Genomic DNA, 14,544 nt, shown 5'->3' with positions numbered 1-14,544 from the left:
GATCAATGGAGCCTCTCCTTGATTGACTGTCCCAATAAACAACTTTCTAGGAAGCAGTGGCCCCTCAGTACATTTATGATAGGTCCATAAACACTGGGGTGGAGAGCTTTGATACTTCACCCTAAACAGGTGTAACACGATTTGATTTTAAGTTTTTCAGACACTTTCAGAGTTTAAAAGAATAAAAAGATCAAGTCTCGTTTGCAAGGAATTACTATAAAATAGTTATAATTGCAAAATATTCCTTTCATCATTTCCATTTCATTCTTCTTTATCTCTCTCACTGCTAAAATTGCTCTTTGAAATAAATATTGGGTCATTGTTTTATTATGACAGGTTCTTCTGATTTCACAAAATCAAACAGAGAGGGCCTTCTGGATATATACACTTGGAGGAGGGCCAGGAAGACAGTTAAGGACCTCATTTAAAAAGTTCAAATTAGCCCACAGAGCTACTGGTGTAGCTCTGTGGAGCAAGGGGGTGCAGGTTCAATTCCCAGTCGGGGCACATGCCTGGGTTGCAGGCCAGGTCCCTGGTAGGGGCCATGCAAAAGGCAACTACACATTGATGTTTCTCTCCCTCTCTTTCTCCTTTCATTCCCCTTTCTCTAAAAATAAATAAATAAAATCTTTTTTTAAAAGTTCAAGTTAAATAAATTGTCATACTGCCACAGGATGGAATACTTCAAAGCCATTTAGAGTGAGTATATAGATCTATGTTAATAAACACAGAAATCTATCCATGACATATAAAGTGGAGAACACGAGTTACAAAACAATATGTATACATTATTTCTCTTAAAAAGAGAGAGACGGAAAGAAAGAGAGCACTACAGAGGAATGAAGAGAAAATATATGGATGTCTAGACACCAAAACATGAGCAAATTTTATCCTGGATAATGGGATTATGAGTGATTGCTATTTTCTTTTATATCTTTATTTGTGCTTTCTTAACTGTTCTTAATGAGCAAATATTATTTTTACTATCAAAAAATCCTATTCTGAAAATTTTTGAAATATTTTCTTATCTTTTAACTACAGTTGACAGACAATATTACATGAGTTTCAGGTGTACAATGCAGCAAGTAGACATTTCCATAACTTACAAAGTAATTCCCCTGATATTTTTAGTACCCACCTGGCACCATACATAGTTATTGCAATATTATTGACTGTGTTCCCTATACTGTATTTTACATCTCATGACTGTAACTGCCAATTTATACTTTTTAATCCTTTCACCTTTTTCACCCATCTCCTCCAACCTCCTTCCAACTGGCAACCATGAAAATGTTCTATGAATCTGTTTCTGTTCTGCTTGTTCATTTATTTTATTTTTTAGATTCCACATATAAGTGAAATCATATGGCATTTATCTTTCCCTGTCTGACTTACTTCACTCAACACAATACCTTCTAGGTCCATCCATGTTGTTGCAGATGACAAGCTTTCACTTTCTATTCTTGCTCAGCAAAGCTATCATTTAGAACTGAAGGACAGATAAAGAGCTTTCCAGGCAAGAAAAAGCTAAAGGAGTTTATCAGTATCGAACCAGTGTTGCAATAAATATAAAGGGTCTTTTTCCAAAAGAATGAAAAATAAATAAAAATATGAATACTAAAATGGAGCCCTGGCTGGTATAGCTCAGTGGATTGAGTGCGGGCCTGAGAATCAGACAATCGCGGTTCGATTCCCAGTCAGGGCACATGCCTGGGTTGCAGGCTGGTTCCCTGCAGGCCAGTTCCCAGCAGGGGATGCACAAAAGGCAACTGTACATCGATGTTTCTCTCCCTCTCTCCGTCCTTTCCCCTCTAAAGATAAATAAATTAAATCTTTTTAAAAAATGGTAATAAATACACATCTATCAACAATTACTTTAAATGCAAATGAATTAAATGCTTCAATCAAAAGACATATCGTGGCTGAATGGATAACAAAGCCAGACCTTTACACATGCTGTCTACAAGGGACTCGCTTCAGGGTGAAAGACACACACAGACTGAAAGTAAATGGATGGAAAAGATATTTCGTGAAAATGAAAATGGGGGTGGGGCAGGGGGAAAGCTATGCTAGCACTACTTAATAGCAGACAAAATAGACTTTAAAGCAAAGGCTATACCAAGACACAAAAAAGGACCTAGCGATTTCACTATTAGATATTTATTCAAATAAACTCAAAACACTAAATTGAAAAGACATATACATCTATATGATCATTGAAGTATCATGTACAAAAGCTAAAGGTTAGGTAACCTTGGTTGCATCTCCTGATACACCAAAGTTGAGGGTTCAATCTCTGTCCAGGGCACATACAAAAAAAACAACCAATGAATGCATAAATGAATGGAACAACAGCAACAACAAAAAACAGTACTTCACACCTTCATCAGTAGTTATCATCCTGGGCAGGATTCTAACAGCTAGCCAGCAGCAAGGCCCTGAGGAGAGACAGAAGTTGAAAGGAGGAGTGAAAAAATACCCCCCAAAAATATCTGAATTATATTTCAATTAGGTGAATACATTTCAGGGATTTATGTACATTTCTGCCTCGCCTAAGAGAATGTGCTTTCCTAAAGGTTAGGTACAATGTCTGGTCTATTTTTATAAATCAGTATATGGTACCCTGCCCGACACATCGTAGGTGCTTAATACAGACTTGTTAAATGATTACATGAATGAATGACAACCAATCAAGAATCACTATTTTACTAGCTCTGAGTGTAATCCCTTTATCCCATCCTGGTATAGTTTATTTTATTTTTGCACATCTAATATGGAGAATTTGCAGCCCATTTTTAGAGTTCTTAGAGATGTTACTTATACTCTGGTAAGTTCATTTCTACTTGCAAATTATCTTACGTTTTCCTCTTTTCATTACTTTGAACTATTTCTCCTTCAGAAACCTATCCTTGACTTTTGCAATGACTTAAAATGAAGAGTGTTTACCACATCTTTGAGGAATTTCAAAATTCTTAAGATCACCTTTGCATCGTTTTCTTTCCCATCCCCACATTTATATTTCTCTAAAGGTTACCTTGTAATTTTTTTCCATCTCGTCATATGTAACTTCAGGTGCCAAGGTCATTATAATTGGCAATGTCTTTTGCAAAAGAACAACCTGTTCATATGTTAGGGTTGAGGTGAGCCTTGTAGTTTAAAATATGACCTGACAGTGAAGGAAAATATTTGAAGCTAGAACTGGCCTAGATATATCAGCAGAAATGTTAGGGACGTTTCACAACTTAGGAAATGTGCCTCTGGTTTCTGATGACCTCTCATTAAGAAAAAAAAATATATATATATATTTATACACAAATATATACATATGCAAATATCTATAAATATTGTGAGGTAGCCCTTTGATAATAACTTATTTCCTTTTCCTACATTTTCTTATACACCTCTGTTACTCATGTGCATTGGAAATTTAGGAAGTATTTGTAAAAGCCCTCTTTATTTATGACTTGGTAGTTTTCTGAGGTGGTATGCTTTGATTCCTTTCCCTTTATTTTTTGTGTATCTACTGGGAGGTTTTGCTTAATGGTTACCGTGAGACTTACATAATGCATCTTTGGGTTATAACAGTTCATTTTAAGCTGATAACAACCTTACTTCAAATCTATACAAAAAGCTCTAGATTTCATACTCCCTTCCTCCACATTTTATGTTTTTGATGTCATAATTTACAATACCTTGTTTTGTATTTTGTATTCATTAACAAATTATTGTCATTATAGTTATTATTAATTCCTGTCTTTTTATCTTTATTTTAGAGCTATAAGTGATTACCCACCACTATTATAATAGCAAAGTATTCTCTTTTTTTATTTTAAATAGATTTTATTTATTTTTATAGAAAGGGGAAGGGAGGGAGAAAAAGAGAAAAAAAACATCAATGTGAAAGAGAAACATCATTTGGTTGCCTCTGCTCCATACCCCAGCAAGGGACCCTCACATGACCCAGGCATGTGCCCTCACTAGGAATCCAACCAGCAAAATTTTGCTTCACAGAATAATGCCCAACCAACTGAGCCACAGCAGTCAGGGCTACAATGTCATTATTTTGAGAATTAACTGGTTTCTTCTTGACAAATTAAAATCCAAAAATCACATTTCTGCATATATTTTATTTTTTTTAAATATTTTATTTATTTATTTTCAGAGAGAGAGGAAGGGAAGGAGAAAGAGAGGGAGAGAAACATCAATGTATGGTTGCCTCTCATGTGTCCCCCACTGGGAACTGGCCTGCAACCCAGGCATGTGCCCTGACTGGGAATCAAACCGCGATCGCATGGTTTGCAGGCCCACGCTCAATCCACTGAGCCATGCCAGCCAAGGCTATTTTATTCTTGATGTGTCTGGAGAGACAATTAATGAGACTTGCAGATCCTCTGAAACCAAAAGTGCAAAGTTAATTCCAATTAATGTTAAAATATTAGCTTGATACCATGCGTTGATTTTATTTTCACACCTCTCTAGGTATGTTGCATTCAGTGGCTCATCACAAAATCAATTTCTTAATGTGGAATTTGTGCAAGAGCATGGTATCTGTCCTGAATTTTCTTTATTCTTATTCTTTATCCAGTCTGTGTAATTGTGTTGGCCACAACGCTGTAATGTTTCCTGTACAGCGTCCAGAGCAGTCCACTCAGGTATGTCTTCACATCTTTAGACCCATACTGAGAAATGACTAAATCAGTTTCGTCATGCCATACTTGGTGAACCTCTTCTTCCTTTGTGAAGGTGAGTGCTGAAAGTGCAACCTGAAAACTACAGGCCACATTAACAGTACTGCATACAGAATTAGGAGCCATCTGATTTCATTGTGAATTCCCAAATAACCGAAGAGACAAAGAAAAACAATAGCCGATCCAGTTCCAATAAAAATTCCAAAAATATACACTATCAAGTGATTATTTTCCATCTAGAGCAGTGAAGAAATTATTTGTCTAATAAAATCCCATTTGTCTATTCAAATCCCATGAATAGAAGTCCAAGAACCAAGAAAGTTCCATTAATAAGATTAAGAAAGTACTTTAAAATTAATGGTTTGCTTTTCCTCAACATTCTTTTCCTCCTCACAAAGTGATGATTCCAGCTCCTGAGATGCAGTGTTAGTTTCAGTAATATCAGAGTATTCTGAATTTAATGTTATATTTACCTTTACAAGTGAGTTTTATACTTTCATATGTTTTCATTTTAGTTATTATCATCCTTTTGTTTCAGCTTGAAGAACAGCCTTTAATATTTCTTGTAAGGTTCATCTGGAGGTGATGAATTCCTTCAGCTTTTGTTTGTCTAGAAATATCTTTATCTTTTTCAATTCAGAAGAACAACTTTGTTAAGTACAATATTCTTGGTTGGTAGCTTTTTTCTTTCAGCACTTGAATATATCATCCCACTCCCTTGTAGCCTAAAAGTGCTGAAAAATATGCTCACATACACAAATCTCATTGGCTTTCAGAGCTATATATTTTGTGACTTGACCATTAAGTGGGACCTTAAAAGTTGGGATGCTAGATGTACAGTCCAAACCCTTCACTCCTGAGGAGAGCATTCGCTCAATTATATGGTGTTGCATTAGGGGTAGAATGTACGGTGAGAATACCTCTCCATTTTTCCCATCCATTTCTGTGTTGGTATTTTCTCATTTAACTGATGTGTAGAAGTCACTCGATTAGTTTTGGGATTTCTCTGAGATGGAATAGCTCTAGGTGACTGGGGGAAGAAGGAAGTTTAGATTCCATCTTGGTCCCCTGTCTAAATGTGTGTGTTATTGAGTTTTTAAAAGCATTCCTTAAATCACAAGAATGTGTGGAGGGATCTGTTTGGTTGTTTTTGTAGATAACAAGCTGATCCAAAAATACATAGAAAAATGGCAATTGTGGAACCTGAAACCACCCCTACTCCTAATACCCCACCGACAAAAGAAAACAGAATCTAACCAGGAGGTTGCTAACCCAGAACACTATATTAAACTTTCTTTACAGAACAGATGGGCACTCTGGTTTTTTTTAAATGATAAAAGCAAAACTTGGCAAGCAAACATTCAGCTGATCTCTGAGTGTGATACTATTGAAGACTTTTGGGCTCTGTACAACCATATCCAGTTGTCTAGTAATTTAATTCCTGACTGTGACTGCTCACTTTTTAAGGATGGTATTAAGCCTATGTGGGAAGATGAGAAAAGCAAATGAGGAGAACAATGGCTAATTACATTAAGCAAACAGCACGGACAAAGTGACCTCAATTGCTTTTGGCTAGAGACACTGCTGGGCCCTACCGGAGAATCTCTGATGACTACATGATGATGTATGTGGAGCTGTTAGAGCTAAAGGTGATAAGATAGCAATATGGACTACTGAATGTGAAAACAGAGATGCTGTTGCATACGTAGGGAGGGTATACGAGGAAAGTTAGGGCTTCCTCCAAAGATGACGATTGGTTATCAGTCCCATGCAGATACAGCTACTAAAAGCAGCATCACTACCCACAATAGGTTTGCTGTTTAAGAAGACACCTTCCAAGTGTTCTCATAGGAGACTGCGTCAAGCAATCGAGATTTGGGAGCTGAATCAAAGCCTCTTCAAAAGCAGAGTGGACTGCATTTAAATTTGATTTTCATGTAAATGTTGCAAGGATGTAAGAGAATTCTCATTCTCCTTTGTCTTGTATTTCTGTGTCTTGTATTTCTAAAAACAAGATGCATCTTATGGTACAGACTCCAGACACACCTAGGTTTTAGAGGAGAAAAATAGGAGAAAAATTTTTGAAGCTAAAAATGTGTTATAAAAGTGCACCTTATAGTCTGAAAAATAGTCGGCAGCACACATATACTAAATATCTGAAATATGGCTATTGTGAAAAGAAGAGAAAAATGTGGCTATGGTGACTGGGGAATTGAATTTGTTATTTTAATTAATTTAAATTTTAATAGCCACATTAGACTAACGATGCAGTACTGGTATAGGCCTAGGAGTAGAATCGACAGGTCCTATAACATATACATCTTGTATTTTAAGGGACCATGACAAATTGCTTTATTCCCACTCACAGGGCATAGGAGTTCCTGTGGCTCTACAGCCTCACAAACACTTCTACTGTCAAAGAAAGTGAATCAGAACTATCTGAGGAGCTTCTAAACACACACACACACACACACACACACACACACACACACTTCTGTAGGAGTGAGAGGGTATGAGTGCATGTATTTTCAAAAAGCTCATCAAATGATTTTCTACTCACACATTCCCTGGTGGCCTCAGGGTTGTAGGTCTTTGGAGACATTAGACAAGGAAGGGTAAGCCCTACATTTCTGTTTTAGAATAATGGCAAAATGAAGGATTAGACTGGGGGAACTAGGTGTCTAGAGGAAACCTGGTGAATGAGCTATCCCAACAGTGCAAACAAGGGAGATGCAGAGCTGCACTATAGTGCTAGTTGTGGAGACAGATCTGGAAGCCATGTTCACGTCACGAAAAAGGAACTTGACCCCTCAATCAAGCTTCTTAACTCAATACTCACAATAACCACTGATGCCCACAGCTGAATAAAGGACACATTTCTAGGTCTGCAACATAATAATTTCATGGTCTTTTTCAAAAGATTTTACTTATTTATTTTTAGAGAGGGGGAAGGGAGGGAGAAAGAGAAAGAGAGAAACATCTATGTGTAAAAGAAACATCGATTGGTTGCTTCTCACACATGCCCCACCTGGGGACCAGGCCCGCAACCCAGGCATGTGCCCTGACCAGAAATCAAACTAGTGACCTTTCCCTCAGCAAGACGATCCCAAACCAACTGAGCCACCCTGGCCAGGGTAATAATTACATGTTCTTGGCCTGTGAAATTAGCAGGTGTTCCCACATAACTATTCCTTTCCCAAGGTTCCATACACATTCTCTGAAGCACAATAACTTCAAGAAAGACCTGATGAGGCCTTTATCTTCAAAGTCACCCATTTTCCCTGAAAATTACTCAGAACTCAGATTTAAAACCACTCATCTAGACAAGGTTGCTAAACAGGCACTTCTCCCCTAATTTAGGCCTCACTGCCTCACTGCCTCCCTGCCTGGAGCCCAGAAGACATACCCGGACAGGGGCAAGGCAGGACACTTGCTGTGACATCCTTGGCCACAGCCTCTCATCTGGGAGTGGTCACTTGTCATGAACCGTATTCAAAACCAAGAACCAAGGTGTGGTCTGAGCTCCTTTAAGCTCAAGGGTTTGGGGGCTAGTGGTGAGTCCCCAAAGAAGACTTCAGAAGAGCAGCATGAAAGGGGGGTGGCCCACTGGAGGGGACTCCTCCTCTGCCTCACTGTCAGCCTTCTGCTTCAAGGTAAGATGGGGCAAGAACAGGAAAAGGAAATGCTGTTACAGGCAAAATCCAGAAACTCTATTACTCTCCAGAACTAGAGTGCAACCAAAATAGCTTGCTTAAACATTACCTTTCTTTGTAGTGTCTGTGTTTTTGTTTCCTTTGGAGACAGATGAAAAACCCATTTCACTGATCAGTACACAGTCCCTCTCTCATTTCCCTGCATAGGCATCTACCAAACTGTCCTACCATTTCACCACAATTCCATCCTTTTATAATATCCAACTGCTCCTTTCTGCCAAAATATAAGTGTAGCCTTGGCCAGTGTGGCTCAGTGGGTTGGGTGTCACTCCATGAACCTAAAAGTGGCCAGCTGGATTCCCAGTCAGGGCACATGCCTGGGTTGCAGACCAGGTCCTTGGCTGGAAATGTGCGATAGGCAAAAGATTAACATTTCTCACATCAATGATTCTCTTCCTCTCTTTCTCTCTCCCATTCCCACTCTCTAAAAATAAATAAATAAAACATGTTTTTTTAAAAGATACAGTAACTGTGGACAGGGTAGCTTGGACCTATTAACGATAACATAACTCCTTACCCACCTCACATGGGAAGACCTTGTAGAAGAAGTGTATGGAGGGGAAAGGACAACATTTGCTTCCCTTAGTATCTTTCTCTTTAGCTTGGATATGTACCTTACGAGTTAACCAACATGGGGAAGAGAGTGGAAGAGGCACAGGAAAGAACTTGCTGGGCTAAAGTTACAGGAACAACCACAGAGCCGCCTGGAGTTGGATCTCAGGTGAGGTGGGCAAAGGGGCTTTTACATCTTATGGTATAGCTTCACCAACCACATGGTGAATGATCACTGAAATCTTCTTAAGATGGTGATGATGAAAATGGCTCCCACCGATCTTAGAGGAAGTCACTGAATTTGAGAAGGGTGCAGAATAAGCACACAGCAAGTAGTCAATAAATTCACGTACAACTTCCTTAAGTCCCCATGTATTTTACAAAGCACTCATGTTTATGTCTCTCCAAACTTTTCCTTTCAGAAAAAGGGAAAACGCAAAAGTGGGAAGGGAAAATTGAAAAAATTTTAGGGAAATTTTGGTTAGTGTCTATGAGGAAGAATTATAATAGAGCTAGAGAGAAAAAAGTATGGTCAAACAAGAGCCAAACTTTAAGTGCATCTAAATGTTGCACGTTTGGAAGGAATAAGACTCCCCAGAGAGCCTATTTGCATACAAATTTGGGTAGTCTTTACATGGGAGCAAAAGCACAGGAAGAAAGTGCTGAGCCCTGAGCCCTGAAAGGTCAGCTCACCACATCACCTTCCGCCATTTGCCTAGCAGACCAGCGCATCCTCCCAGCCCTGGCAGTAAGAGCTTGGCCTTCAGGAAGGAGGGGCTCACATGCCTCACCCATGTTCACATATTGTTTCTCTGTTGAGAGGCTCTCAGACCCTGTCACTCTTCTCACTTAGGAAACACAAAAAACCTATTCCCATCTCCTAAGGTCTCTGCTCTCTACAGGAAGGGCAAACACTTTCACCATCAACTGCTCAGGTTTTGACCAGCATGGGGTGAACCCTGTTACAGTCCAGACTGTGTTTAAACAGAAGGACTTCTGTCCAGTTATCAATTACAGCATCCCCACTCAGGTCAACATCTCCTTCACTCTGTCTGCAATCTTGGATGTGGTGAGTTCTGACTACATTCTCTCCATAGACTGCTAATAAGGAATAAGGAGTCTTTACCCTGTTAACCAACTTTGCACTGGTCCAGTGGTGAGCAATGAGTCCTCTGAATGGATGTTGTACAAGTTAGGTGTTCATCCCATGGGGTGGAGTAATAAGGAGAGGAAGGCTACATGACATTTCTGCAGGTACATTTGTCCTTGAATACTGCCCTTGTGAGAATATTCTATAAAGAACATATCCCCAGTAGGTCTCATACTGGCTTTTTTCTCCTACAACCTGCATTTTTCATACAAATGAAAAATTTTCATGCAACCTGTGTTTTTTGGACCCACCTTTCTTTTGGAACTTATGAATGAAAAGCTGAACAGTCATGTGGGGCCATTTAAGAAACAAAGGCAAGAGGTAGACTAGGACCTGATCTCATGGTTAATCATTGTGGATGTTGTGTGTGTGTGTGTGTGTGTGTGTGTGTGTGTGTGTGTGTGTGAGAATGCACAACTTCAGCTGCTGACATCATTTCTGTGGTTAAAGATGGCATGTAATGTCATTTTTCTTATCTCCCCTTCCCTTTTTTCCTGGCTTTGCAAAAATCACATTTCTGGCTTTGCATTTGACAGTGCCCAAGAGAATAGACACATCTGACTAGGATGAGGCCAGTAGTTTTCTGGCCCGCCAAACAACTTTGAAAGACAGATGGAAAATACAGGAAGAAGAAGGACAATACACTTGGAAGCACCCAGGGAAGCTTCAGGGCCCAAATATATGTAGCACCCAGCTTAAGATTTCCCTGAGTGGAAAGTGAAAGACAGTAAGACCTTGTTAGCTAGAGAAGGGGAGGCGTTATCGTGAGGATAAGACAAACTAGAGTGCAGAAGAAAGTGAGCTCAACAAAACAGCATGCATAGCAATGTGTACAGTATGATCCTGTCTGTTTAAGTAAAATGAGTGCTGGAATATGTACTATTTTTTTTTCTAGAATGACACACAAGAAATTATTAATAATAGAACTGAGCTGGGGATAGGAACAGACCCAGAATAAACTGAGAAGGAAAAAGATCGTTTTTTATATTATGACTTTCCAGAATGGTTGAATTTTTATCATATGCCCGTAGTACATACATTTGGAAAAAATACATACATATGTATATATTTTTAAGGGAATGGAAGGGCAGGAGATGCTGACATAAACTAGTTCCAGGTTTCAGCCATAACCATCCCTCTGTGCTCTGTGCTCTAGACCTGGAATAATCCATTCATCAGCGGGGACCCAGAAGAATGTGGTCATATCAATAAACTCACTGTGACAACTGAGAACCTGTGGCTTCCAGACATCTTCATCATAGAATTGTGGATATCAGGGCTGAGGAAGCTGGAGGGAAGACCTTTTTGCAAGGAGCAGACCCGGTCTGCTGGGCAGTGCAGGGCAAACCCATTCCGTGCAGCCACTAACAGCTTATTTCAGGGAGGAGAACAATCAGAGCTCATCAGCTACCCCCAGGACTGGGAAAGTGGTGGGCACAAAAGATGGCAGAGTGGCCATCATGAGCAACACTGGGAAGTGTTGCCTTAAGAGAGAAACTTAAACTGATTTGAAACCAGAACATTTACTTCCCTCCCCTACTGCCACCTACCATGGAGGTGGATCAGACCCTGGAAGGCCTCTCTGCATATGTGGCTAATGATGGTCACACTGTGTATAGCAAACCAATGCGGGTGACCAGAATCTGTAGCCTGAACATCTTTTACTTCCCCTTTGACCAGCAGAACTGCACACTCACCTTTGGCTCTGTCCTCTACACAGGGGTAGAGATGGGGAGGGTTTCAGTTTGGGGTAAAATGAGATCAACTAGTGGGGTAGCAAAAAAGTACACACAGCCAGAGTCATTTTAACACATAAATAAGGAACAGTTGAATATTTGCTAACTGGGATGATGTGGATGGTGAGGTGGGAGACTTAGGAAAGGACAAGACTTCCTGAGAAAGCCCAGAATGAAAAACAGGCAATTGAGCAGCAAGGAAGTGATGCCTTAGGGCAATCAAAAATGTAGCTAAATCAGTTTTCTAATTCATCTCTCTGAGCCCTGCACAAGTCGAGACTGAAAGTGAGTGGAATGAATATTTGTCTCCCCTGCAGTGGAAATGGCCAACTCCATGTTGCTGGGCGTGGGAAAGGAAGTGTGGGAGATCGTGGATACCTCGCGTGACATTGTCCGCACACAAGGGCAGTGGGACCTCCTGAGCATCAACAAGGCCACCCCGAAGATCAATGTGGGCTCCAGTCTTTTTGACCAGATCATGTTCTATGTAAGACCAGAGACTCTGGCATGGGTGTCCATCCCCAGATTTCCATCTTTGGACCCTTCTGAGTCCCACAGCCTCTTGCTTCTTGCTCCAAGACCAGAAGGCCCCTGGGTACCATACCCTTCAGCCTTCATCTCTCCTGAGTTCCCCAAAGCAGCCCCCTTTCTGAGCTTGTCAGCTCTGGCCTTGGTTTTCTTTGGTGGGCATCGGGGAATCTCTTTCTTTAAGATTGATTGATTGATTGATTTATAGAGTGGGGGAAGAGAAGGAAAAACAGAGAGAGAGAAACATCACTGTGAGTGAGAGACACCAACAAGTTGCCTCTTGTACACACCCCAACCAGGGACTGAACCTGCAACCCAGGCGTGTGCCTTCACCAGGAATAAAACCTGTAACATTTTGCTTTGCAGATGACACCCAACCAACTGAGCCACACCAGTTAGTATGGGGAGTCTTGTTAGTCATATGTAAGCTGCTCCTCATCATCAAGTCCCAGAAATAGCTCCTGTTGCAATGAGACACTAAGAAACTAAGGAGATGGAGCATCCTTAGGTCTCCCTTAAGTCTCCTAGCTTCACCTGGCTCTCTGCTCTCTCCTCCCCACCAGGTGGCCATCAGGCGCAGGCCCAGACTCTATGTCATAAACCTTCTGGTGCCCAGTAGCTTTCTGGTTGCCATCGACACCCTCAGCTTCTACCTGCCAGCACCGTGCCCCATTCAAGATGACCCTTCTGCTGGGCTACAATGTCTTCCTGCTCATGATGAATGACTTACTCCCTGCCAATGGCACCCCCTTCGTCAGTATGGCCCCTCTTCCCCAACTATTGGACAATGAAAAGAAGGGAAAAAAGAGGCAGGGTAGGCAGTTGACCTGGCTAGGGCTGTTGAGTGAATATGGCAAAAAAAAAAAAAAAAAAAAAAAGAGAAAGAAATCATCTCAGAAAGGGCTCTCTGTGTAAGACAGAGAAAAGGAGGAAGAGGGTTTGGTAGTTCTTCTGCACTTGCCTCACTCTGGTGTGCTCCTTACCCCCACCCCAGGTGTCTACTTTACTGTCTGTCTGTCTGTCCCTGATGGTGCTCAACCTGCTGGAGACCATCTTCATCACCTACATGCTGCACCTGTCCACCACCAAGCCCCCACCCTTGCCCTGGTGGCTCCACCCTCTGCTTCTCTACTGCACCAGCCCAATGAAATGCTGTCCCACTGCACTCTGGAAGGAAAATGTGGGCCCAGGGCTCACCCCCACTCACATGCCAGGTAAGGGAAGTCAGCACTGCCCATACTCTCTCAACTTCCGCAAGTCCTCACTTCTCTAATTTTGTTTCCTCCCCGTTCATGGTGAGTATCTGTCTTCTCCATAGGCCTGAAAGAGCCCAGGGAATTGGTGGGAAAGAAGCTGGAACCCAGAGAGGCAGAGTTAAATGGGAGCTCAGGATTGACAAGGGCTAACTGACCTGTGGGTACAGTTCAGCCACACGATGGACATCTTCCTCTTCCACCTGTACCTGCTCTTCTTGTCCTCTATCACCACCGTCATTGTCCTCTGGAACACCTAGGAGTTGAGATCTAGTGTGCCAGAGCGCCCGGTGTTCTGCTTTCCTCAGCTCACCACCCCAGACCTTGCTGTTTCGCCTGTGCAGTCCCAAAGGCACCCATGACCCCTGTCCAGGCCTCCCTGCTCCAGTCTCCACCGACTCTCAGAAACAGGAAACCCTGCCCCCCAATAGAATGGAAAAGAGTGCAGATACTTTAGAAAACAGTTTCGCAGCTCCTCAAAGTGCTGAACGTAGAGTTACTATATCACCTAGTTATTCCATTCCTAGTGTAAACTCAAGACAAATAATAACATATGTTCACACAAAATTTGTACTCAAATGTGGCAGCATTATTCACAATAGCTAAAATGTGGAAAGAAACCAAATGTCTGTTAACTGATGAATGGATAAATAAAATGTTTTATATCCATAAAATGGAATATCATTCTGCTATAAAAAGAAATGAATCACTAGTACATGCTAAAACATGGATGAAAGTTGAAAATATGACAAAATCTAGTCACAAAAGACAATATATTATATAATCGCACTTATATGAAATGTTCAGAATATGCTAATCTATAGCTGTAGAAAGTAAATTTGTGGTTGCCTAAGCCTTGGTGGAGAAAGGGGCAGGTGAATGAGGAATGATTAATAATGGTTACAAGATTGGGGGTGATAAAAA

At 40.9% G+C, this 14,544-nt stretch overlaps 1 protein-coding gene and 2 pseudogenes across 1 annotated transcript; 2 read left to right on the top strand and 1 right to left on the bottom strand.

Moving 5' to 3' along the window:
* Positions 1–451: 451 nt before the first annotated feature.
* LOC119057673 (tetraspanin-19-like) lies at positions 452–5,067 on the bottom strand (annotated as a pseudogene).
* An 808-nt stretch (positions 5,068–5,875) lies between these two features.
* Positions 5,876–6,512, top strand: LOC119056419 (eukaryotic translation initiation factor 4E-like; annotated as a pseudogene).
* A 1,763-nt stretch (positions 6,513–8,275) lies between these two features.
* On the top strand, positions 8,276–13,880 carry LOC119056461 (5-hydroxytryptamine receptor 3C-like). Its single transcript, XM_053657916.1, is given in 12 exon segments — positions 8,276–8,294; positions 8,297–8,341; positions 9,856–10,022; positions 10,512–10,556; positions 11,260–11,368; positions 11,653–11,831; positions 12,171–12,326; positions 12,931–13,028; positions 13,030–13,120; positions 13,362–13,581; positions 13,686–13,767; positions 13,769–13,880. Coding segments are annotated over 12 exon segments (1,323 nt in total).
* Positions 13,881–14,544: the final 664 nt, after the last annotated feature.

Source organism: Artibeus jamaicensis, unplaced genomic scaffold (genome assembly GCF_021234435.1).
Source record: "Artibeus jamaicensis isolate MK-2021 breed Jamaican fruit bat unplaced genomic scaffold, CSHL_Jam_final scaffold_474, whole genome shotgun sequence".
Lineage (NCBI taxonomy): Eukaryota > Metazoa > Chordata > Mammalia > Chiroptera > Phyllostomidae > Artibeus > Artibeus jamaicensis.
Note: the sequence above shows the minus strand (reverse complement) of the source record. Positions and strands in the feature narration are given on the sequence as shown.